Genomic DNA, 26,131 nt, shown 5'->3' with positions numbered 1-26,131 from the left:
CAGATGTTGTGATAAATGGTGAATTATTAATCCCCGAAGTCATTCATGAAATTAAGCGATTTAATAAATAATGATTCCAGTATTTATTTAACGATTAAATGTTTATTTGCAATTTAAATCTTTGTTGATTCATTTATAATTTTCTATCAGGATCATTTAAACATCATTCATTCATTCATTCATTCATTCAAACAGCCTCTGAGTTCCGCTCCGGGTTTTCCCATCAGCCCCCAGCTCCGTAGTAAACAAGCGGGCCACGTGGGGAGGAGCTGGCCGCTGATTGGCTGAGCTCGGTCGTGGAGGAACACACCCCTCTGAGGTCTGTTGTTTACTGAGAGTCACTGGAGAGACTTCACGACATCCCATAATAAGCTCACGGACACCACAATGAATATAACCACCACCGCTACAGTCGGTGCACTGTACTGTACACGAGGCTACTGCGGCTGCGCAGTCGGTCCTGAACTTTAACACGCAAAGACAAACGGATCAGCTGTATGTTGGTAGTACGACAGCCAGGACTACTTTACGGCAGAGTGTGTCAGACCGTTACTGAGCTGCGTACGTGTCTGCGCGTGTGCGTGTGTGTGGCAGCACGTCGTCCACCTCCTCTCGTGCGCTACGTGCTGTGAGCTCTTAAAGGGACAGTCACAAACGGACCTTTCCTCCCATCATTCCTTCCCTCCTCCTTCAGGTCTGCGAGTTTATTCATAAAACACGAGTCAGTTAAAATCTCAACATTTATTCACTGTCTACTGTCTTTTGTTTGTTCTTTGGTTTGTCCTTCGTTTGTTTGTTCACCACTCTAATTCCATAATTCCATCTCTGTCCTGTCGGGTAGCGGAGGTGAAGCTTCCTCCTCCTCCTGCTCCTCCTCCTGCTCCTCCTCCTCCTCGGGGGTGTGAGCAGGTTCCATATTTTGTTTCTTGCTGACTCGAGCATAAACTGAATTCTTCTCGCTCAAATCCACCCCGACGCGACGCTGCTGCTGCTCTGGCTCCTGATTGGCTGCCGGGGAACTTGTGTCACTGCCTTCCGCCATTATGTGGGCGGAGTCTGGTGGTGAGGGGGCGTGGTTCATACCTGTGAAAAAGAGATGTTGGTTGAAGGTCTTCCTCGTCTCCATCTCTCTCTTTCTTTCCTTCCTTGTTTCCATTTGGAAACCTTTAGATACTAATAAATAGTTTTAATGTGACTTAGGTATAAATATAATGACTACACCTCCTCTATCTAAAGCATATCGCCAAATACAAATCCCTCAGTTTACTGATGAATAGTAAACTGAATAGAATTGAATTTAAAATCCTCCTCCTTACATACAAGGCCCTGAAAGGCCGAGCTCCATCATATATGAAAGACCTCATAGAACCAGACTGTCCCAACAGATCACTACCATCTCTAAGTGCAGGTCTGCTTGTGGTTCCTAGAGGTTCTAAAAGTAGAATGGGAGGTAGAACCTTCAGTTTTCAGGCTCCTCTCCTGTGGAACCAGCTCCCAGTTTGGGTTCTGGAGGCAGACACAGTCTCTACGTTTAAGGTCAGGACTAAGACTTTCCTTTTAGACAAAGCTTATAGTTAGAGCTGGACTTAACCATCCCTTAGTTATGCTGCTATAGGCCTAGGCTGCAGGGGGACGATGCACTGAGGACATGTCCTCTCCTCTTTGTCCTCTAATATCTTATCATTTTATTTTCTATCTCTTATAATTTACTAACCACTGTGTCTCCCTCTCTCCCCTCCATCTTCTTGTGAGGGTCTCTGGTCTGGAGGCTGAATATCTGACCTGTGGAGTTCTAAGCTACATCTGCTGCCGTGGCCTCATCAACCAGCCCAGTCTTCATGGTCTGGAGTCTGTGTATCAGACCTGTGGAGCTCCATAAACTACATCTGTCCCAGTCTTCATGTCCTCCTCCAGGTGTCCACTCCTACCTAGATGAACTATTCACCAACCTGCCCATGATTCCTGTTATACTCACAAACTGTCACATAGATCATCAGCTATGTGTTATATTACTAGATCCTACATGTTTCCTTCAGCTTGATGTTTGTATCTATGACAGAAGTTAGTTTATCTTGTTTCTCCTGCTCTTCTTCTCTCTCTATCTTCTCTGGTTCTACCCGGCTGGTCTTCAGCAGATGGTTCCTCCATATGAGCTGGTTCTGCTCCAGGTTTCTTCCTGTTAAAGGGAGTTTTTCCCTCAGGCTGCTCTGGAGGTTTCAGGATGGTTTTTGTGAAGCGTCTTGAGACGATTTGTGTTGTTATTGGCGCTATATAAATAAAACTGAATTGAACTGAATTGAATAGTTCAGTTCTTGATTCTCATGTCTCTCTTTTTCAGTAATATATTTTATATTTGTAAGATAATCCTTTATTTAGTAGGGACATGTTTTATTACGTGAATCCTAAAAGAGAGTTTCAATTCTTCTGTGAATTTCTAAACCATGTATATTTATTCCTGTTGAGTTTTAAGTAACTTGTTGACACTGACCATGGCTGGTGTTTGGCGCCCCCAGGTGGCTCCTCCAGGGAGTAGAGCCGACAGGATTTTCCTCATCGTGACGAAACTCTGAACACAAACAGGACATTAACGTTTTTTTTAACACTTTAAAAAATGATAAATAAAGCTCAGAGACATCTGTGAAGCCACTTCCTGTTCACTCACGTTTCTCATCGTTCTGGATCTCATTGATCATCGGATTCTCTCTGGTTTCCTCCAGCCTCACCTGTCAATCAACACAACAGATAAAGGGCATGTTCAAACGTCAGCGTGTATAAATACTGACGCCACGTCTCCTCCATAGACCGTATATAAATATGGACTAAACACGTCTCCTCCATAGACCATATATAAATATGGACTAAACACGTCTCCTCCATAGACCGTATATAAATATGGACTAAACACGTCTCCTCCATAGACCGTATATAAATATGGACTAAACACGTCTCCTCCATAGACCGTATATAAATATGGACTAAACACGTCTCTATAGACCGTATATAAATATGGACTAAACACGTCTCCTCCATAGACTGTATATAAATATGGACTAAACACGTCTCCTCCATAGACCGTATATAAATATGGACTAAACACGTCTCCTCCATAGACCGTATATAAATATGGACTAAACACGTCTCCTCCATAGACCGTATATAAATATGGACTAAACACGTCTCCTCCATAGACCGTATATAAATATGGACTAAACACGTCTCTATAGACCGTATATAAATATGGACTAAACACGTCTCCTCCATAGACTGTATATAAATATGGACTAAACACGTCTCCTCCATAGACGTATATAAATATGGACTAAACACGTCTCTACATAGACCGTATATAAATATGGACTAAACACGTCTCCTCCATAGACCGTATATAAATATGGACTAAACACGTCTCCTCCATAGACCGTATATAAATATGGACTAAACACGTCTCCTCCATAGACTGTATATAAATATGGACTAAACACGTCTCCTCCATAGACCGTATATAAATATGGACTAAACACGTCTCCTCCATAGACCGTATATAAATATGGACTAAACACGTCTCCTCCATAGACCGTATATAAATATGGACTAAACACGTCTCCTCCATAGACCGTATATAAATATGGACTAAACACGTCTCTATAGACCGTATATAAATATGGACTAAACACGTCTCCTCCATAGACTGTATATAAATATGGACTAAACACGTCTCCTCCATAGACCGTATATAAATATGGACTAAACACGTCTCTACATAGACCGTATATAAATATGGACTAAACACGTCTCCTCCATAGACCGTATATAAATATGGACTAAACACGTCTCCATAGACCGTATATAAATATGGACTAAACACGTCTCCTCATAGACTGTATATAAATATGGACTAAACACGTCTCCTCCATAGACTGTATATAAATATGGACTAAACACGTCTCCTCCATAGACTGTATATAAATATGGACTAAACACGTCTCTATAGACCGTATATAAATATGGACTAAACACGTCTCCTCCATAGACTGTATATAAATATGGACTAAACACGTCTCCTCCATAGACCGTATATAAATATGGACTAAACACGTCTCTACATAGACCGTATATAAATATGGACTAAACACGTCTCCATAGACTGTATATAAATATGGACTAAACACGTCTCCATAGACCGTATATAAATATGGACTAAACACGTCTCCATAGACCGTATATAAATATGGACTAAACACGTCTCCAGTCTCCATAGACCGTATATAAATATGGACTAAACACGTCTCTCCATAGACCGTATATAAATATGGACTAAACACGTCTCCTCCATAGACCGTATATAAATATGGACTAAACACGTCTCCATAGACTGTATATAAATATGGACTAAACACGTCTCCATAGACTGTATATAAATATGGACTAAACACGTCTCCATAGACTGTATATAAATATGGACTAAACACGTCTCCATAGACCGTATATAAATATAGACTTGAACATTAATCAAAGTTATATCAACTACCTAAAATGACAGAAACCATCTTTGAAAAAATTTATTTGACATCTATTTCATTGTTTTAGTTGGGTCCATGTCCCGCCCACTAACATGGAAGGGGTGGAGCTTATGATCTATATTGCAGCCTCCAGCCACCAGGGGGAGCTCTACTAGCTTTAGCTTCCCTTTATTAATAGTCTGAGGTGTGAAATGTTTGTCTTTTACCACTTTGATGAGAGCTGGAGGGTTTCTGTCCACGCCTGAATGCTGCAGGTCAAATGAATGTCTGGAAAACAAAGAGAAGTATGAGCAGATAGCAGAAGTATTTTATTTAAATGTCCGTGTGACTTGATTCTCATGAAGAACCCAGCCCACTGTTGAATCAACACTTCTCTGACTCATTAGAAACTAAATCTTAACACCAGAAGGAGGCTGGTTTCACCCGTGTAGCTGATGTAGTGGTTGGGGTTTGGCTGGTGTCGTGTTAAAAAGTTTCTGTCTGTTTCTTTAACAGTTTGAATCAGTGTCTCCCTCAGGGTTTTCAGGAAGGTTGCGTTCAGGAACATCTGACCTGTTGCAGTGGCTGCACAGAGCTGTGATGAAGATGGAGAGGAGGACGAGGAGGACGAGGAACCCGAGGAACCCGACGACTCCCGACGACAGGAACCAGGACCCGGTGACCTCAGCTCCGACCGCAGCCATGAGCCCTGAGGGACGGAGGAAGGTCAGAAAACACCGGCACTAATTATGTTTTATATCATCCATTATATGTATGTTTTTACGGGGAAACATGTTCGTACACTGTGACCGTGACAACAAACTCTTTGAATCTTAGCTAACAGTTAGCTAGTATGACAGAAAAAAGGCCCAATTAACTTTTGGCTAAGATGGCGACATGTCCCCACTCACTTCCTCTCAGTCAGTGCGTTTACATGCACGTGAAAAAAAAAACAACTAATTATTGCCTTAATCGGACAATAACAGGAGAACTTAAGTTCATGTAAACACGTTTCTCCGATTAAAGTCAGAGTCTCATTATTATTGAGACGCACAGATAATGCAATTGAATCAGTGTTTTCATCGGATGATGCGTGTGCGCATGCTCCACCACCGCTGCGCTGACATGTGACCCCGGAACAAAAACATCCTAGAAAGCTGGGCGTAGAAGAAGAAGAAGAAGAAGAAGAAGAGAAGAAGAACCGTCTGAGGGACAGCGCAGATCTTACCTGCACCAGAAATAACACGAACATTACGTATAAGATTAAAAATGTTCTATTATCCGTCTGGTTGTTGTTTAAATGTCTGACACATGAACGACTCTAGTTTATTACGTCACGTAATAGATCAACCAGAAATCGGGCTGTATTAACGTGGTATTAACCCGCTGAAAAGACACGTATCGCCCCCTAGTGTGGAGGAGGAGAACAGTTATTAGATTTTCTCCGCTGCATGTAAACTGGGACAAGGACGTAGTCAGAAAGTAGAGTTTAGAGCAAAGCTCCATTAAACTCTGCATGTAAACGCACTGAGTGTAGGACAGTGAAGCCTAAACATTTTTATTCTGTTTTTTTTTTTGTTTTTGTTTTTTTTTAACTTAGCTTCTCGCACTCCTTGATCACTGTGTAACACGGTGTCAGAACATGTGACATGTGTGTTGACTGTAGTAACAATGACACTATCACTGTAGAAACTAGCAGAGATGCTCAGGAAATACTAGTTGTTAAAGAGTACAAGTGTTTAGGATCATTATTGATGACCAAATAACAGTTTGCTGAGTTTCCTGGTCTTTAATCTGCTGGGATGAGTCTATCACTGTAAAACAAAGAACAAAGAACTACTTCTTAATTCTACACAGAACCACAGATAACACCTAGAGCCCCGTACTGTATCCGCTGGTTTAATGTTTTTATTGTTCTTAACCATGTTAATCTCTTCCCTGTGTGCGGCTGTATTTGATTTGTATTATATGATCTGCTTTACAGTAAACTGTCCCACTGAGGAACAATAAAGTCCTTGAACTTGACCTCAGAACTCACACAACCTCAATAAATAAGAGGCTGTATTAACTTTACGATAAAAAGCCTCAAGTTAATAAAAGTCCAACCTGACAGTCTTCAGATGTTGACGTCTTTCAGTGTCTGCTGAGTTTAATCATCCCGCTCGGCTCCTGTCAGACAAGGAGGAGGCGTCAGGAACCCACCAGCCCAGAGACCGAAGCTGCTTCACATTCAGTTTAAACTTCTGGACGTCTCATTCAAAGGAACCGTTCAAACAGAAACGCCTTCACGCAGGGTGTTGGTTTGACTCCCCACCGCCCCCCAGCAGCCAATCATCTGCTTCATGACAGCTGCACCGGGACCGAGCAGCCAATCAGGAGAGAGGCTGGGTGAGGCCAACGCCACCACAGAGATGTTAAATGAGATGCAAAACAACCCAAAAAGAAGCACAAAACATCTCTGTGCAGCTCCACGTCGATGCAAAACTATTCTATAAAAAGTACAAGAAAAAATAAATAACACGACACATTGTACCAGAAAACACCACGTTACTGCTGCAGGAATAACTGGAGTTCAGCTCAGGACTCCAGGACTTTATCTGAAAATGAAAATGATGCGATTCAGAGTCTCAGCGCTCTGAGTCTTTCACATCGGAAGTTAAAGTTTAAACTAAGGTTAAAAAAGATGAAGAAAACCTGTTTCTGTCCCACAGGATACGAGAAAAAAGCAAAGATAAAATCAAATAAAATGGAGTAAAAGACAGAAGATGATACAGTGACATTAAATATGAGTTCTAACCCACTGATAATATGAGCTCATGTCTCAGACACACACACTGTTTAACAGCAATAAAACACATTCCTGGACCCGGGCAGTAATAACCACAGGGTGTAAAGTCACACAAACACTGATCGTTTCTTTGTTTTCCTTTTGTCATTTGTGGTAAAATAAATCAACAGTCGTCATTTAGTTGAATGAATAATGAGAATAACAGGATTAAAGAGTCGTACCTGAATCAGAGAGTTTGATCCTGATCCTCATTCACTCATTCACTCATCAACTGAGACAACAAACTGTAAATAAGACGCACGGCTTATAAAGCAGGAGCAGGAGGAGGAACAACACGTTTATTTCTTTATTCCTCTCTGTTTATTCTCTATCAGTTCTTTCTTTCTTTTTGTTTTCGTGGAGAACTTTGACCTTGATTTGTGACGGCGTCTTAATGTGGTTTAGTATGAACTTTATTTGGATTAATTAATGACAGAATGACATTCCAGCTGTAGCGCCACCTTCAGGTTAGTGTTTGCAGCCTTTGCTGGGAGGCGGTTAAAGTGCTGCATGGCTGCAGCCGTAAAAAACAAGCTGAGAGGGAGTGTTGTTGGTTTTATCAGAGGTTCCACCCGAACAACGTAACCGACTGTTGCTGCTTGGGTGGTGGAGCGCGTCCGACTGGGACACGCAGATAACAACAAGAACCAGGAAGTAAAGCAGCTTCTCTTAGCGCTTCCTGCACCTAGAGCCACAACTCACGTTCCACAGCCACCACATTAAAAACGAGCTTTCAGTGGAAGTCAATGGCACTTTTTGTATTTTTAGTATCTGGCTCTACTGAAAAAATATTTATTATTTATTAAGATGTATCTGAGACTCTAAGCACCACTTTATGGAAAGTGATTCAGATTGAAAAACAAGAAAAAATAAATATTTTGAATTATTTATTATTTTCAATTATTATTTTGTTATTTTAAATTCCTGAAAATGATTGAAATGTTGGTAGTTTTATGAAAAAAAATACAGAAACTATACTGATGTTTGAGGATTTTATGTCAGTTTCTTGTGTCCAGAGGAGAGTACGTTTCATTTAGTTTTTAACAAATTAAACTGGGCTCTGTCCTCCTCACATATTTCATCACTAAAAGCATAAACACCAAAGTCTTTTTTTGACTTATTGTTACAGTATTAATAAAAAATATTAATGTGCTGCTTAAACCTGTGATTTTTCTTATTTTCCAAAACTGCTTAAATATGTTTTCAGACTAATGATGTGAAAAACTTCACGTTGAATGGGAATAAACCAGGATCCATCCTGAAACAACTTTTCAACCTTCAGACTTCAGGTCGCTCTAAGACAGCGTTGTCCAAACTACGGCCCGTGGTCCATTTCTAATCGTCCCTCAACACGTCCCACAAATGAAACTTACACTCGACTGTTCTGAATGTCTTAGTTTTAACACTAGGTGGCGCTACTGTGTTTGAATAAGCAGCTTCTCCACAAAACAAGATTAATCATTAATCAATTCATCAAATTTTCCACCAATAACTGAAAATGAACCAAAAACATAAGACAGGAAGTGAAGATGAGAAAAAAAAAAGAAAATGAAATAAATGTTTCTTGATAGAAGTTAAATGTGTCCGTTTGATTTACAGTTAAACTGTTGCAGTGAAGGAAGATGAAGAACCAACATTTACCTTGAAGTTTTAAGTTTTTCTTCAGTATCATGATGAACCAGAATCACATCCAGCTGGTTTTAATGTCTCATATAAACGGATCCACCCAACACATTATGTTTTAATAAGGTCCAGTCTCCAGAAATGTGGAAAAAGGTTTTATTATCTTTGAACAATAGAAAAATACAAACGCAGATTAAAGTTGATATTTTCTGATTTAAAGAATCTAAATATCCAGAACTATGTCTCAGTTTCGCCCTGAGGTGAAAAACTAACTTCTTCTTCTTCTATGTTTGTTCTTTCGTCAGTTGTTGGCGCGCCCGCCTCCTCATGGCAAGCGCCGTGACGACGCAGCAGAGCGTCAGGAAGGGGAAGGAGGTGCAGGCCAGCAGGAGGCGCTCCTCCGTGAACGTCCTGAGCAGGGCCGGCCGCCGCCACAGGAAGTCGTGGAACAGCGCCTCCTGCTGGACCAACGTGCAGAGCGACAGCAGGAAGTGGAAGATCTGATGGCCATGGCCGACGATGTCGAAGCGGCCGGGGAAGAAACGCTCAGGTATGGGACAAGAGAAGAAGAAGGCCGACAGTAGAAACAGCGCCACCTGGTGGAGAAAGGACAGAGAACTACTGCTGTAAACACATTGGAGAATGTTGTTGACGTTCCGCATAGAGATTATCACACAAATCCTGAAAGTTGACAAAGATAGAACCCAAATAAACACATGAAACAGAAAAATTAGACTAAAATGAGCCAATATCACAGATCAGAGATTAATCAGAGTCCATGAGTCCAGACGTGTTTCCATCAATGATGAGACTCAGGTCCTGGTTCAGTTTCTATAAATCAGGGATTTGTCTCATGTTTGTGTTGAAGTGTGTGATGACAACAGATCAAAGGAGCTTTGTGAGGAGCTCAGAAAAAGAGTTGTTGTTGCTCATCAGGCTGGAAAAGGTTCCACAACCATCTGTAAAGAGTCTGGAAGCCACAAATAATCCACAGAGAGTCAGACAGATTGAAGACGACTGTTCCCCTCCACAGGAGTGGTCCACCAACAAACATCACTCCATCATAGTGGGAGAGGAACCAGAGGAACCCAGGGGAACTTCTAAGCAGCTAAAGGCCTCTCTCACATTGGCTGATGTTCATGTTGATGAATCCACTCAACAACCAAAGACACTGCTCTCTGTCCACAAAGGACATGTGGGACAATGTTTAGTGGACAGATGAGACCAGAGTAGAATAGTTTGGTTTAAATGTTTGGAGATGAACCAACACTGCATTCCAGCATCAGAACCTCATCCCTCCATGAACATGGGGGCGCTAATGTCCTGGTTTGGGCCTGTTCTGCTGCATCTGCTCATCATTGATGGACCAATGAACTGTGAATTCTACCAGTGAACTCTGAAAGAAAATGTCAGGACATGAGTCCATGAGCTGAATGTGAAGAGAAACTGGGTCATGGAGGAAGACAAGAACACCAGTGGTTCTCCAGAAGAACCAGATGAATGTTTAGGAACAAGTCAAAGTCCTGACCTTCATCCAGTAGAAATGTTGGAGCATCAGCTGATGAGAGGAAACCACCAACATCTCACAACTCAGCTGGTTCTGATCTGATTAATGGGATCAGATTAGACGCTGATCAGATGTTTAGTCTGAAGGACTCACAGACTGGACACAAGGACTCACATCACAGATGGACATTGGTTCATAACCAGTCTTGTGAATGGTGTTTCTATGGAAGAGTATTAGGGCCACAGCATTTTGTAGAAACAGTCACATGCGCTGGTTGTTCGAGTCTCAAAAGGTCGACTTTATTCTCGTCATTTCATCTTTTTTTCTTGACATTACAACTTTTTACCCAATGTTTTAGTTCAGTTTTATTCTCAATGTTGTATTTCGACTTTTTTTTCTGCATGATGAAAAAATAAATCTACCTCCTCTCATTTTATTTTCTCATGTGTGGCCCTGATACTTTTCCGTATGTTTTGGTTGTGACTGAAACATGTTTATTGTATTTGTGGTTGATGAGCTCCGTGAAGAAGGAGTGCCACCTGCAGGAAGTGCAGTGTCAGTGCAGGGCTGCTGCTCCAGCGGTGGGTGGCGAGGCGGTGGGCCACGGGGCTGATGTCCAGCAGGTAGGCCACCGCCATGGGGACCAGCTGGCACAGCTTCCTGTGGAGTGGGAACGTCCGGCGGAAGTGAAGCTTAGCGTAGCAGCAGGTGGCGCAGGACAACCAGGCGAGGAAGGCGGCGGCCGGGAGGAAGACCTGAACCTTTACAACAATTCACAGAATTTACCCAACAATAGATAGAGACGTAAGTTACTCAGTCTGTGGAGGACGACCAGGAAGATATCATTTATTTAAAGTTTAAAAGACACCATCACGCTTACATGAACACACCTGTCCCACAATGCTTTGCGTCCAGGTGGAGTCAGAGCTGTAAAGACCCAGAGCCAGAGCGGCGCCATATTGGTAGACGGCCACGCCCACATAGTCCAGGAAGAAGAGGGAGTAATGCGCCTCCTCCGAGTGAGACTGAAACAGGTGAGCTGCAGCGCTACAGGGAGAGCCACTGTTAGCGGGGAGGCTAGGAGGCTAGGAGGAGCTACTATTAGCTAGGAGGCTAGGAGGAGCTACTATTAGCTAGGAGGCTAGGAGGAGCTACTATTAGCAGGAAGGCTAGGAGGAGTTACTATTAGCTAGGATGCTAGGAGGCTAGGAGTAGCTACTATTAGCTAAGATGCTCAGAGGCTAGGAGGAGATACTATTAGCTAGGAGGCTAGGAGGAGCTACTATTAGCTAGGATGCTAGGAGGCTAGGAGGAGCTACTATTAGCTAGGATGCTAGGAGGAGCTACTATTAGCTAGGATGCTCAGAGGCTAGGAGGAGCTACTATTAGCTAGGAGGCTAGGAGGAGCTACTATTAGCTAGGATGCTAGGAGGAGCTACTATTAGCTAAGATGCTCAGAGGCTAGGAGGAGCTACTATTAGCTAAGATGCTCGGAGGCTAGGAGGAGCTACTATTAGCTAGGATGCTAGGAGGCTAGGAGGAGCTACTATTAGCTAAGATGCTAGGAGGAGCTACTATTAGCTAGGATGCTAGGAGGCTAGGAGGAGCTACTATTAGCTAGGATGCTAGGAGGAGCTACTATTAGCTAGGATGCTAGGATGATAGGAGGAGCTACTATTAGCTAGGATGCTAGGGGGAGCTACTATTAGCTGGGATGCTAGGAGGCTAGGAGGAGCTACTATTAGCTAGGATGCTAGGAGGAGCTACTATTAGCTGGGATGCTAGGAGGCTAGGATGCTAGGAGGAGCTACTACATTGGAAACAAAGTGGTGAGGTCCTACCTGCAGCTGAGGTAGGTGACGGCCGAGAGGACGTAGAGGACCAGAGGCAGCGAGGACACGTCCAAAGAAAAGCCCGGACCTTCAGGACCCAGCAGCCGGAAACCCAGGACCCCCTGGAGGTCAAAGGTCAGACATCAGGAGGAGTTGAACCTGGGACCTGGTCCTGCGGTTCAGGGTTGGTTTATAAGTTACAGACACTGACTAAGATCACAGACGACCTCAGACATGAACAGATCACAGAGGTCCAGGTTAAACCGGTCCCCTGAGATCAGGTCTGGAGGCCGGACTCGTACCCCTCCCCCGAGGACGGCGAAGGCCGTGAACCTCAGCGTCATGCAGGCAGCGGCCAGCAGGTGGCTCCACACGTTCAGCGTCTCGTTGTGGATCTGGAAGACGCTGAGGGCGTAGCAGCGCCACGACAATCCCACGGGACGGTACCCAGACAGGATGAAGCGCTCCCGGAACAGAGGGGGGACGTCCACGTCCCGGACGGTGGCGGGGAGGGAGGGGAGGGAGGGCGAGGGGACGGCGAACGACACCCGAGGCATCATGGGAGATCAGGTGTGCGGAATACACCTGTGGAGAGAGAACGAACAGGGGAGTAAGAACCACTGGTCCAGGAACTAGTCGTCTATCTTCTTGTTTTCTTCTTCTGGTTCTTCTGAATCTTACAGCCGCTGGTTTCTTCTTTAGTTCCAGTTTCATAGTTTAAAGCGTTTAGCATTTTTTTTTCCATTTTTCTTATTTATTCTTTTTGTTTTCTTTTGCACAAACTCCCTCATTGTCTACATTTTATAATCTTAGCAATTATATTATACAGTATATTATATTTACCAATTCTAGCTATTTATATATATATATTTATTTCAGTGCTATTATTATTTTTTATTATTTATTTTGCATATTCTTTTAAATTTAATATTGTTGTTTTTTATTGTTTCTTGTGTAAATTCTTGTCTAATTCCACTGTGACAAGGAAACGATAAATAAATAAAGTCTTATGTCTAAAAACGTCCACGTTGCCTCCGTATGTCAGGATATCAACCTTATACCTGGTGAACATTAAAAATAAGTCAGAAAAGTACAAAACTCCTGTTAAACTGAGTCATTTCCAAATTTAAAGATCAGAAAAATCCACTAATATCTACTAATACACACAGTTTATTACCAGAAGCACTGAAGTCAACACAAACGTGCTGCGATAATTTGTGACTTCTGTGTAGAATAATTCGTTTCTTCGTGCTGCTGTAGTTTTTTGAGGCTTTGAGCAGAAGAATGTGAGATCAGGAGTTAAACACTGGAAGGAAAGAAGCTCCAGAAAGTCTGAAATGATGAGAGAAGGAACGTACCTGAGTGAAAGATCTGCAGGAAACATTGTGTCTGTGTTTGTGTTGAGTCCGTCTGGAAGCGACCGGCGTCACATGAACTGACACACGTTTCCTCCACAATGTGTTCTTGTTCCCAGTTAATTAGAGCTGATTTCAGACGTCACAAGACTCGGCTCAAACTCGCCCCCCCCCCACCTCCTCCACCACCACCACCTCCTCCTCCACCTCCTCCTCCACCTCCTCCTCTAACTCCAGCTCCTCAGGCTCCATTTACTCTGAGAATCACATAATAATAAATAATCATCAGCTTTAAACAAACTGTCCTGTCAAACATGAATAAAAATATAAAAGAAGTTACGTTAGAAGAATGAACTGATAAAAAAGGATCAATTAAATAATAATTTTAAGTAAATAAATATAATGTAGGTCACAAAGAAGCTGAGATGTTAATTTAAAGCTGTGTTCCATGTTTTTAATGACTGTGGTTTGGTTTTATTTGTAGTTAAATCCCAGAGTGAAGCTGCTTTTATACTGAGGTTGGTAGAGTCGCATAAAACTGTGCTCGAGTAAAAGTCCTGTTATTTCAGAATAATATGAGTCAAGTAAAAGTAAAAAGTAGTCGTCCAGATAATTACTTGAGTAACAGTAAAAAAGTACTTGGTGAAAAAACTACTAAGTTCTGAGTAACTGTTGAATAACGTCTGATTTATTTGTTAAAATTCAATCAGACAAATCAGAGTTTATTCAATCAATAAAATAAATTCAAATAAGTGAATTAATTACAAAATAGCTTCAATTACAATAATCCAGGTAAAGTACTTCAATAATAATAAAATAAATAAATAAATGATGCTACTTCGTAGCGGCTGGTCCCCTGGAATAATCCCCCTCCACGCTCGAGACTTTTAAATCTTAAAAACTCGTCTCTTCCACCTGGTTCAGCCTGATTTTATCCTGACCCCGTCTCTCACTCTGACTTTTAACTTTTTATCTTTTTCATGACTACCTTTGGCTGTGTGCAGGACTTTGGTCGACCGCTGTGGTTTTAAATGCTATATAAATAAACTCTGACTTGACTGTGTTCTCCGCTTCGTATGTGACTGGGGAACATAGGACCGTTTTATAAGAAAGGTTTAGGGTTAGAGACCCGGGGAACATACATACGCTCCCGACACGGAACACACCGCGTAATGTAGCTGCTGCACTTTTTCTAAGGAAATCATCCTTTCATCCTCGTCCTCCTCCTCCTCCTCGTCCTCCTCGTCCTCCTCCTCCTCCTCCTCCTCCTCGTCCTCCTCGTTTCTCCTCCTCCTCCTCCTCCTCCTCGTCCTCCTCCTCCTCCTCCTCCTCCTCCTCGTCCTCCTCGTTCCTCTCTCTCTCCTCCTCCCTCCTCCCTCTTTCTCTCCCTCCTCCTCCTCCTCCTCCTCGTCCTCCTCCTCCTCCTCCTCCTCCTCCTCGTCCTCCTCGTCCTCCTCGTCCTCCTCGTCTGTGTTTGCTTTGCCGACCGTTTTTTTTTGACATTTTTGATTTTGACATTTTTCATCCGTCTGTTTTTTGTTAACTACCACTGTAAGTTGTAAAGCTGATGGAGCGGTTGTCATGGCAACTGGAGGCCCCATCATGTCACATCCTGTTTCTATATCATCAAATAACGAACTAAAACTAAACAAACCCAAAGAGTTGACACTTGAACATTAATCTACTTTATTTTAACTACCTGAAATGACAGAAACCATCATAGAAGCAGTGTTTTAGTTTGTCCCAAGTCCCGCCCACTAACATGGAGGGGGTGGAGCTTATGAGCTGTACTGCAGCCTCCAGTCACCAGGGGGAGCTCTACTAGCTTTGGCTACTAGCTGAACTTCGCTTGAGTTCAGTACGGTATTTTAATCCAACGTGCATGTGCGTTGCATTAAAAAATGCACAACAAAACGAACACATGAAGATGAAAACAGGACGTTGTGTGTGCGTGTGTGGTGTTTGTGTGTGTGTGTGTGTGTGGTGTTTGTGAGTGTGTGTGTGTTTGTGTGTGTGTGTGTGTGTCTGTGTGAGTGTGTGTGTGTGTGTGTGTGTGTGTGTGTGTGTGTGTGTGTGTGTCTGTGTGTCTGTGTGTGTGTGTGTGTGTGTGAGTGGTGTGTGTGTGTGTGGTGTGTGTTGTGTGTCGTTGTGGTGTTGTGGTGTGTGGTTGTGTGTTGTGTGTGGTGTGTGTGTGTGTGGTGTTTGTGAGTGTGTGTGTGTTTGTGTGTGTGTGTGTGTGTGTGTGTGGTGTTTGTGAGTGTGTGTGTGTTTGTGTGTGTGTGTGTGTTTGTGTGTGTGTGTGTGTGTGTGAGTGTGTTTGTGAGTGTGTGTGTGTGGTGTGTGTGTGTGTGTGCGTGTGTGGTGTTTGTGAGTGTGTGTGTGTTTGTGTGTGTGTGTGTGTGTGTGTTAGTGTGTGTGTGTGTGTGTGTGTGTGTGTGTGTGTGTGTGTGTGTGTGTTAGTGTGTGTGTGTGTGTGTGTGTGTGTGTGTGATGGGGTGATGGGGTGATGTTCATGTGTGTGATGAGGCTTTTTGCCGTAACACAGTAAAAGATGTGGCTCCTATTTACATTGGTCTTTAAAAGTTGAAAGTACCAGGGGTCTAGTCTGGAACAGCCCACGTACATAGAGATGGAGTCAGTAATAAAATAAAAAATGAGCTCTGTGAGAAATGTTAAACTCAGCCACAGTGACGTGAACACAACAAACACATGGACTCAGAGTTCAACATGTTAAAGATCCTTTTATTTCCTGTTTCTGATTCTGGTTGTTTGAGGTCATCGCTGGCTCAGCTTTGTTGGGTTTTGGCCCAGACGCAGGTGCAGCCGACGGCCACCGAGCGGTACGATGCAGTGTAGCAGCGCCCCCCCTGGTCCCGGGTCAGGACCAGGATGTTCTGGTAGACCGGGACCGAGTTCAGGTTGAGTTTATCTGAATCTTGGAGGTTGGGAGCCGAACAGAAGTTGCTGCTGCACTCGGCCTCCCAGATCGTGGAGGGGATCCGGTCCTTCACCGTGGTCGACCTGGACCGACAGATGTGAAACGTCACCAGCCACTTCATTAGGTACACCTGGGAAACCAGTCCTGCTCTAGATCTGGTCTCTGTGAAGGTTCTGGTTCAGCTTTAGTTTCTAAAAACTAACGTTGATTTAACTGAGTTTTCATTCTTTAGAACTATTGAACTGGCACGTGTTCCTAATATTTTGACAACCAATCCAGTTCATCAGCACCACTGTGACCATCCAGGTAAATCCCCACCTTTCTGTTTCTATTTAGCATTATTTAGATTAGAGCAGCTGCACGTTTGTACCTAATGAAGTGGCCAGTGAGTGTAAATGACCTGCATTGTAGCTAATATTAGCCACCTGAAGCTAATGGACCTTCCAGTTGGTGCTGGTTGGCGAAAAACAAACAACAACGTTTATAATTAGGTGAATTGGTGCGTTTACTGACTTCCAGGTCCACGGAGACAGAGATCTTTTGTGGATTTTCCCGTTTCCCTCAGACAAGGACGGGACCTCTGTGGAAAACGCCAACATGGAGTCACATCCAGGAGGTGGAGCTTTAACCTTCGAGGAGACGACCCACAATGCACTGCAACATACCTACGATGCACGACAGGAAACAAAAAGTGAATGTAAGAATGCAGTGGTCTGATAAAGTCTGTAGTTTCCTAATACATGAATCCATTAGTTTGATGCTCTAATCCCTCCACAAAAATCCTTTTTATCATAAGTAACATAAAACACCTTTTAGCATCTCACTCATCTGAATATTAATCAACTACAGAAGCGTTTAGCCGCCCACAGAGTTCTTTGTTTTATTACAGCGTCGCTCTTGAATCCAGTCACCAGGTTGAGTTGGTGTCACATCAGCCTCAGTTGATGCTTCAACTAAACGAGATTTAAACAGTTATTATTAATTATGTGTTTGATAATGTTGTTATTTATATGATCATTGTTATTAGCGTCAGTTCAGGAAAAGAGTTAACCCTCCACGGACCAGGAACCATCTGTGGTTCCTCTCAGTGAGGTTTATTGTCATGTGGTTTTCATTGAGCCAATCAGAGAAGATTCAGGAAACATCCTCAGGTCTGATCAGGTCTAATGTGGTCTACAAGGTCCCCCCTCTGACCTGGTTTATTAGGAACCATGAAGAAGAACAAGTGTCCTGATGTTTCTAATGTGATGATGTTGATGATGTTCTAATGTGACAGATACATGTTTACATTAGTTTAAGGACCAGGAACCAGACATGAGTCCAGGAACCAGATATGAGACCAGAACCAGACATGAGACATTCATTCATCTGGATTTAACTCAGGAAAAATATAAAAATGAAAAAAATATCACAAAAGTAAAACAGTTTTCTTCTGTCCTACAATAAACCTCTGGGGCTGAATTTCCGTGTGTTTCTCTGAGAGCCCTGTGGACGGTTAAATGTTGGTAAATGTAGTTCAGGTGCGTTCAAAGGATGAAATATGAGTTTCACTAACAAGAAATAGTTTTCGTTTTTTTTCTTTTTTTTTATTATTATTCTGCTCTATTAACATCCCTTAATAATTAAGTTTAGCTACTGCTAGCTAGCAGCATAAATCATTTTATCTGACTAGCATTTAACATTTAGTCCATTACTGTTAGTTTATTCCAGAGAATCGTGAACGATACTAGAGTCATTATGAGCAGGAAACAGATCGCAGCAGTTTCTCTTTTTTTTTAGAGTTAGAAAATAAATGAAAGGAGGTAGATTTGTTTTTCATCATGCACCTTGAGGAAAAAGTCACAAATAAATAGATAAATAGCAGTGGCACTAATACTCCTGCATGTAGAAACAGTCACGTGTTGTTATGGTCTCAAAGGGTCGACTTTACTCTTGAGGTGCATGATGAAAGAAATTCTACCTCCTGTCATTTCTTTGGTTGGTTTCGCCCCTGAGCTTCTTCCTTTAGAAACAAGCTGAGAAGGACTTCTACAAAATATTTAAAGATGTTTTAAAAAATTCGGAGTAAATTAGCTGGAACATTCAGGACCTGTGACAAAAACCTCGACAGTTATTAAGAGATTTTAATCTTTTTTGAGTCAACGTGAAACTAAAAATCTTGTATTGGTTCATTTTAGCAAAACTGTTTTGATCGTTTGTTTGATAAAATTTCTAAGATTTCTATCCAGCCATCATCCGCAGATTAATAATCCGGCTTCACGTCATTAGTTGTAACTGAAATAAACGAGAATGAGACTAATTGGTGAACTGATGCAAAGTTAGTATCGATGCTCACCAGCAGCAGGACGCCCACCATGTGTCTCTGCAGCTCCATGTCGTCTCCGTGGTCCTGTCCAGCTTCTGCTTGTGACTCTGCTGAGATCACAAGTATTTATCTGTGACCGTTGAGTTCTGATCTCACCAGATGCTGTGCTGATAACGGAAACAAGGCGGGAGATTCCTGTTATCTCTGATCTGATGAAAGTCTGATCTACAGCTCTGAGACATGAAAAAGTCACGTTCTCTCCTCAGATAACATCTCTGACAGATGAGAAGTAAAATGCTGTAAAACGGCAGAAACCATTCGGGAGAAAAGGCTGATGTCAGCAAGATCCAGAGATACTGACATATCATGACTGAATAAAGAAATAATGACACACAGCAAACGCTGGCCCCTAAGGAACGAGGACGACAATGGGAAACACATGTCTGGAGCCAACAATCAGTGCGTTTACATGCACGTGAAAAAAAACGAATTATTGCCCTAATCAGACTCTAACAGGAGAACTTAAGTGCATGTGAACACGTTGCTCTGATTAAAATCAGAGTTCTCATTATTATTGAGACGCCCAGATAATGCGATTGAATCAGAGTTTTCCTCGAATAATGCATGTGCGCATGCTCCACCACCGCTGCGCTGGTGTGCGTCCCCGGATCAAAAACATCCAAGAAGCTGATCACAGAAGAAGAACAAGAAGAAGAAGAAGAAGAAGAAGAAGAAGAAGAAGAAGAAGAAGAAGAGAAACGGACCCGTCTGAGGGACAGCGCAGATCTTACCTGCACCAGAAGCAGCGCGAACATTACTGCATGTAAACACACTGACTAAACCAGGTGTGAACACTGATCTGGTCTCTAGAGTCCAGGTGTGAACACTGATCCGGTGTCAGCAGACCTCATTCCTTCGGTTAGTGTGAACACATGATGAGTCCTGGTCCCATTAAAAAACACCTACTGACCTCATTCATTCATCCACTGGTAGAAATGAGCTCCAGAATAAGTGACGTCTGTTCATTAGTGACGAGACTTTTCATAGATTCTGGACCTGGAGCTGAGAACCAAACTAAACTAGATACTAATCTGAACTAGAATCAACCGAGGAAGTGATTTAATAAGAGGCCGCTGAGTGGTTAATTATCATTAATCTGATCATGATTGTTATTTCTTTGTTTCTCAGCAGTGACCTGGTTCACTCTGAGGGTGGAAGAAGCCCCCAGGTTCAGGTCTAATCTGATCTGGTCTTTGTCTCTAAAATAAATTAGATCTTATCATGTGAGAGTCTTTCCATCTGGTTCCTCATGAAGATTCTTAACTTAAATGACAGAAAGATAAACCAGTGCATCATCTGCATAGAGGTTTACGAACATGTTTACTGTATAAGATACTATGGTGAGAGAATACCTTATTGATCCCACTGGGATTTATTGAATTCAAATGCACTAAATTGTGTGACTATTGAGCTGTATATTTTATTAAAAGGGTGATCAGCCACATCATTATGACCTCTGCCAGGAGAAGTAAATAAAAGTTTGAAACCATCTTGTGACAGTTTAGTGTTCTACTGGGAAACTTTTGGACCTGGTATTGGTGAGGATTTTAGGTATGTAGCACCCACCCAGCACTTGAGGAACAACTTAAAAAACTTGAAGAACAGCATTAGGTGTTGACCTGGCCTCCAAATTCACTAGATCTCAAACTGATCAAGTATCAGTGGGATGATCCCCAGAGGCCCCTCCCCTCAAAGACCCCCCCACTAACAACATTAACGCTCTCAGAAGGCCCATGTCTATCCTCGGATGAGTCACCACAAGGCAGAGCTGCACAATATTAGGAAGGTGGTCATGTTATGACTGATCTGTGAACGTAAAGTTCCTCATTTCAACAAGAAAACTCTCAACAATGTTTAGATTTAACACAAGTTTTCGTTATTTTAAAGTGAAATATTTTTATCGCGTGATCTTATTCTCGTCTGTGTGGTTTACATCCGGCTCCGTCTCCTGTTGCATTTTTCATTTTTCTTGTTTCATTTTTTGCTTGTGTCTTGTTTCTTATCTGTACTACACATCTGTTGCACTTCCTCTGCTGCTTCAAAGCTTCAGTTTTTGTGCGTGGGGACAGCAAAGTTTTTCAGTCACAGTTCTTCACGTAGGAACTAAATTATTTCATGAAGGAAACTGAAGCTCTTCTTATTTTAGTGGTTCCTTCTTCACATAAAATTCTGCCCAAAAGGAGGAGGCCAGAGTCAGGAGGGAGAAGATGGGAGGAGAGAAGGAGAAATTAGATGGAAAGGAGGAGGAGGAGCAGGGAAGGAGGAAGACGTCAGCAATGATCCAAGGAAGGAGGAGGGAGAAGATGAGGGAGAGGACAAGGAAGCAGAGAAGGATATGAAAAGGAGGTATATGAGGTATAAGAGGAGAAGGAGGAGGAGGAAGAGGAGAAGGAGGAGAACCTCCCCAGACACTTGTTTGTTGAGTTTTTTCTGTTACCAGGTCTGTCTGTTAATTTGTCTTGAAAAAATAAAATAAAACCCTGAAAGTATTGAAGTGAAGTGAGGAGGATGTGAACTGTGAATTGTTTCTGGTTGATTCTCAGAGTTTGAAGCTTGGTCTTGTTTCCATATAAGGTCTGATTGATAGATAGCTCCATCAGAGCGGAGGAGGAGGAGGAGGAGGAGGCAGCGTTGGGTTTGGGGTTTTGGCTTCGATGCGGCTGATGTGGCGTCAGCATCTTCAGTCTGACCTGGTTTGACGAGCGGAGAGGAAACCAGCGACACGAGGACCAGCCTGAGACATTACCAGGATTTAACCGGCCGCTGGTTCCTGGCACAGACGTCAGCGCTTTGGTGTCAGAGGTCGTCAGGAAACATCTGCAGCGACATCTGGAGGAACCGGGGTTCCCCAGATCTACAGCTCTGCAGTATATAACTTACTATAACATGCACCAGCAGCAAAAAGCAAAACTGAGCTCCCATCTGATCACTATCAGTCCTCACTAATACTCAGAGACGCAGCGTCTTCTGCAACATTTGAGTTCAGTCTGGAGAATATTCAGGACGACAACAGCAACAATCATCACACACACTAGCAGCAAAAAAGAAAAGCGTTAAAAATCATTTAGAGCAGATTAAAAGGTGAATCATCTGTGATTAATGGTGATTTGATATTTAAAGTAGAGCTGAGGATAAAAGGTGTGTGGCTGGAGGAAGGTGACGACAGAGAAACCAAAGTGGTGCCAGTCAGAGAGGAGGAGGTGGTTGTGGTTCAGTCTTTCTAGGACTCTGATGCTGCTGTGGTGACTGGAAATGTCCCCTCAACTTTTACATGTTACTACATGCTGCACATGACGTCTTTGCATCCATATACCTGAGTACCAGGTTAAGTTTGTCCTGAGGGTGGCGCCACAGGAGAACACATGACTCCAACCTCCTCATGATGAGCTGCTTCTCATTCAACATTTCTTCCAGGTTAAAGGAGGTTTTCTGGTCTTTGTCTTTTTTTTTCAGGTTCTGGGTCTGAGACAACGTGTGTTGACACATCAACAAATTTAGTGCAACGATGCAAAATTATCCAGGAATAACTGACAGTATTTATGCAACAGATCAGATCAGTCAATCCTTGTATTTATGCCACAGTGTTGCAGCAGGAGACGGTTTCATTTACAAGATAAATAGGTTAAATAAGTAAATACAAAATGAAATGTAACAGAAGTTGCGCGTACTGTTATCTCTGAAAACCCGTGGTTGTAAACGGGTGAAAACATGCTGCTGGAAGAGAGAGAGCTGACAGACGTCTGGGCTCTGATAAAAGAAATGTTGAAGCCTGTTTGTGTGGTTGGGACTGACTCTGTGGAGCTGTTCATGTGTCCTCAGGTGAAAGAGTTTTATAGGTCACATTTAAATTTCATTTGATTTAATTTAATTTAATCTTGTTAATATTTTTCTCTGTGTTTGTAAATGTTGTAGGATCCATTCAATCCTCTGTTCACTGTTTATTTTATGTTCATTTAAATATTTATGTTTGACTGTTATTCGTAAGCCTCTAGATGGCAGTAACATTTCTACCTGCACAGGAAATAAGAGGTCACAGGTCACAGGTGAGAGGGGGCGGAGTTAAATGCCTACTTAACTATCTAATTAGCCAGTTAATGAATTAGCCTTAGGCTAGCCTTCCACCTAGCCTCTGGTTTGTTAGCCAGGCTATCGGGAGGCTATCTATCAAACCGCCACCCAAGTCAGAACATAAACCGTGACTGAGACAGTTTGTTATTTTTGATTTCCTCCTCATCGATAAGGTTAATAATCAGTCACTCATTAAAGAAAAATGCAGATGTGTTAAAACTCCCAAACACCCACGACTCGTTTTAGTTTTTATAGTCACCACAAATGTTCTATATGTCTAACGTTCTATAGCCTCAGTTGAACCAAAGCAGAAAGAATCTAAAGAAGAAAATAATCCCTGTTAACATGAAACTGATAAAGATGAGGTGGTAAAGCTCATCCACAGCCACAGCGCCTCCTCCTGGAAATGACCCAACGGTCTTTATTCAGCTGTTTCTTATTGTTTTTCAGTTTGATATTTATTTCATTTATTTTCATTGTATCGTCTATTTTATCTCAAACATCCCCTGTTAATATAAAACTAATAGATATGAGCTGTGCTATGAGCTATGAGCTGGTGAAACATTTCCAGTCACCACAGCAGCATCAGAGTCCTAGAAAGACTGAACCACAACCACCTCCTCCTCTCTGACTGGCACCACTTTGGTTTCTCTGTCGTCACCTTCCTCCAGCCACACACCTTCTATCCTCAGCTCTACTTTAAATATCAAATCACCATTAATCACAGATGAATCACCTTTTAATCTGCTCTAAATGATTTTTAACGCTTTTCTTTTTTGCTGCTAGTGTGTGTGATGATTGTTGTGGTTGTCGTCCTGAATATTCTCCAGACTGAACTCAAATGTTGCAGAAGACGCTGCGTCTCTGAGTATTAGTGATGACTGACAGTGATCAGATGGGAGCTCAGTCGTATCGTATCGTATCGTATCGTATCGTATCGTATCGTGTCGTGTCGTATCGTATCGTATGTCATCATATCGTATCATATTTCAGATCGAGTCTCATCGTATTGTGTCATATGGTTTCTTTTTTTTCATACTGATGGTTTATATTGATGTTGTAGTTGTTGTAGTTTGTGTTCAGGCTTCAGTTTCTGTCTAGAAAAGCCCCAGTAGCTTCTTTTTACAACAATCTGGACTTATTCACTTTCCACTGTTTTTATCAGTGACGTCGACTTTCACCACATATTAGTCAACTGTAAAAAATCTTTTAACTGTGAGCAGGAAGTGATCTCACATGAACTAAATGATGTGTTCGCTGTTAATAAAGTGACTTTCTATATGACAGAGCACTAATGCATGAACTGAGTTTCCATCTGATCACTTAACAATCACCACTAACACTCAGAGACGCATCCAGGCAACACATTTAAGGAACATTTAGAGCAGATGGTGATTCATCTGTGATTAATGGTGATTTGATATTTAAAGCAGAGCTGAGGATACGATGAGATACGATTCAATACGACACAATATGATGAGATATGATTCGATGAAATGAGATACGATACAATGAAATGAGATATGATACGATGAAATACGATGTGGTGAGGTGCGATAAGATAAGGAGTGTGGTGTGGTAATTAGCACTGATGCTTCACAGCACGAAGGTTTGGGGTTCTAATCCTTTCTGTGTAGGTTCTCTCCAGGTTTTTCTCCAGCCTCCAAAGACTCACTGGTCGGTTCATTGATTCAGTAACTGGTCGTGTCCAGAGGAGAAGAGGTTATAGAAGAACATGAGAGATCAGATAGGAAATAAGATAAGAATGTCCTTTGTTCCACAGTCAGATTTATATTTACATTTACTTCCATATTTTTATTCATATTTATATTCTGTTCTCGATAAAAACAGAGCTGAGTCCAAATAATCGCGCTGTGCAACTTGTGTTGTGCAGTAAAGACAGTGAAGACAGTGAAGACAGTAAAGACAGTTGTGTGTGATGTGGTGACACCTTTCTGAGGCTGTTTCAAACAGTTTAGACCACAAAGAAAAGGTCGTTGTAAAAAACCGGGAGCAGTGAGCTGATAAGCATCGGTCCGATCAGCCAAACCAGGTCAGAGCCGAGCTGGCAGCGTGGGCTGGAGCTAACGGCTAAAGGCACCACGTACCTGAAGTGATGATGCTGCACTCTGGACCGACCTGAGTCACAACACGACGAAAAAACCAGGTCACACAGTCGCATCCTGCATCGCATGACAACAGACAACAAGCAACGCAGCAAATCCAGCCGAGCAGGAAACAGTGAGTGATCGGGGCCCAGAGACACTGGGGGGGCCCTGAGCTAGATCAGACCAGATTAGACCCAACTGAGCCCCAGGGTTTTCTCCTGTTGCATCAGGTCGAAGTGATGTCAAAGTCGAGATCTGAATCAGAGTCAGGTTTATTGTCTTCACATGCACCAGACTCACAAAGGAATCAAAGTTTCTCTCTGTCGCACAGCGAAGAGCTGAACACATAAAGAGACGAGTCCTCACACTAAAGTAAATTCACAGCGTGTAAGTGTCTGATGATCTAGACCAGGGGTGTCAAACATAAGGCGCGGGGGCCAAAACTGGCCCGTGGGATGAATTTGCAAAAATTACACTGAAGATAACAGCTGAAAATATTCAATAAAATAAGAAATTGCACTTGCACCTTGCACTTCATAATAAATTTACAGTTGTTCATTACATGTACTTGTACTTCTTTACATTAAAGTAAAGGGAAACATTAGGAGTTGTCATTATTTACAAGTTAATAAGCTATTGTGTTACTGGTCTGGCCCCCGAGAGATTGAAGTGTGTGAGTGTGGCCCCTTAACTAAAATGAGTTTGACACCCTTGATCTAGACTTTGTAAAGTGACGGCAGCACATTTTACACTTTAATGTTTCTGAATCTGTATTAATTCATGGTTAACAGCCGTGAACTCGTCATGTGTTTGGCTCAGTAGGTAGAGCAGGTTGTCCATGAACCGAAGGGTTAGTGGTTCCATCCTCCGAGTGTCACATGTGCCGAAGTGTCCTTGAGCAAAACACTGAACCCCCAGGTGTGTGAATGTGTGTGTGCTTGTGTGAGCGAATGGGTGGATGTGTCTCTGACTGTAAAAGAGACTGTTGAGGACCTTTGTAGGTAGAAAA

The 26,131-nt window shown here is 42.4% G+C and overlaps 3 protein-coding genes across 4 annotated transcripts; all 3 read right to left on the bottom strand.

Annotated features, from left to right (window-relative positions):
* Window positions 1-82: 82 nt before the first annotated feature.
* si:ch73-204p21.2 lies at window positions 83-7,594 on the bottom strand. Of its 2 annotated transcripts, XM_047579901.1 has the most exons (7): window positions 7,509-7,594; window positions 6,606-6,668; window positions 5,073-5,208; window positions 4,727-4,787; window positions 2,663-2,723; window positions 2,489-2,566; window positions 83-1,083 (listed from the first exon to the last, which is right to left on the bottom strand). In XM_047579901.1, the coding sequence occupies exons 3-7, from the start codon at window positions 5,201-5,203 to the stop codon at window positions 806-808; spliced, it is 609 nt and encodes a 202-aa protein (XP_047435857.1). In that variant the 5' UTR covers window positions 5,204-5,208; window positions 6,606-6,668; window positions 7,509-7,594; the 3' UTR covers window positions 83-805. The 2 variants fall into 2 exon arrangements, with proteins under 2 accessions (XP_047435857.1, XP_047435856.1); XM_047579900.1 differs by lacking the exon at window positions 7,509-7,594 and having other exon boundaries at window positions 6,606-7,143.
* A 1,494-nt stretch (window positions 7,595-9,088) lies between these two features.
* Window positions 9,089-13,772, bottom strand: LOC125005580 (membrane progestin receptor beta-like). Its single transcript, XM_047581028.1, has 6 exons — window positions 13,647-13,772; window positions 12,591-12,873; window positions 12,298-12,410; window positions 11,347-11,503; window positions 10,996-11,217; window positions 9,089-9,545 (listed from the first exon to the last, which is right to left on the bottom strand). Exons 2-6 carry the CDS (start codon window positions 12,846-12,848, stop codon window positions 9,234-9,236), a joined length of 1,062 nt encoding a protein of 353 aa, XP_047436984.1. The 5' UTR covers window positions 12,849-12,873; window positions 13,647-13,772; the 3' UTR covers window positions 9,089-9,233.
* A 2,651-nt stretch (window positions 13,773-16,423) lies between these two features.
* On the bottom strand, window positions 16,424-18,990 carry il17a/f2 (interleukin 17a/f2). Its single transcript, XM_047581293.1, has 3 exons — window positions 18,917-18,990; window positions 17,095-17,246; window positions 16,424-16,664 (listed from the first exon to the last, which is right to left on the bottom strand). Exons 1-3 carry the CDS (start codon window positions 18,953-18,955, stop codon window positions 16,430-16,432), a joined length of 426 nt encoding a protein of 141 aa, XP_047437249.1. The 5' UTR covers window positions 18,956-18,990; the 3' UTR covers window positions 16,424-16,429.
* Between the last annotated feature and the right edge of the window lie 7,141 nt (window positions 18,991-26,131).

Source organism: Mugil cephalus, chromosome 3 (genome assembly GCF_022458985.1).
Source record: "Mugil cephalus isolate CIBA_MC_2020 chromosome 3, CIBA_Mcephalus_1.1, whole genome shotgun sequence".
Classification (NCBI taxonomy): Eukaryota; Metazoa; Chordata; class Actinopteri; order Mugiliformes; family Mugilidae; genus Mugil; species Mugil cephalus.
Note: the sequence above shows the minus strand (reverse complement) of the source record. Positions and strands in the feature narration are given on the sequence as shown.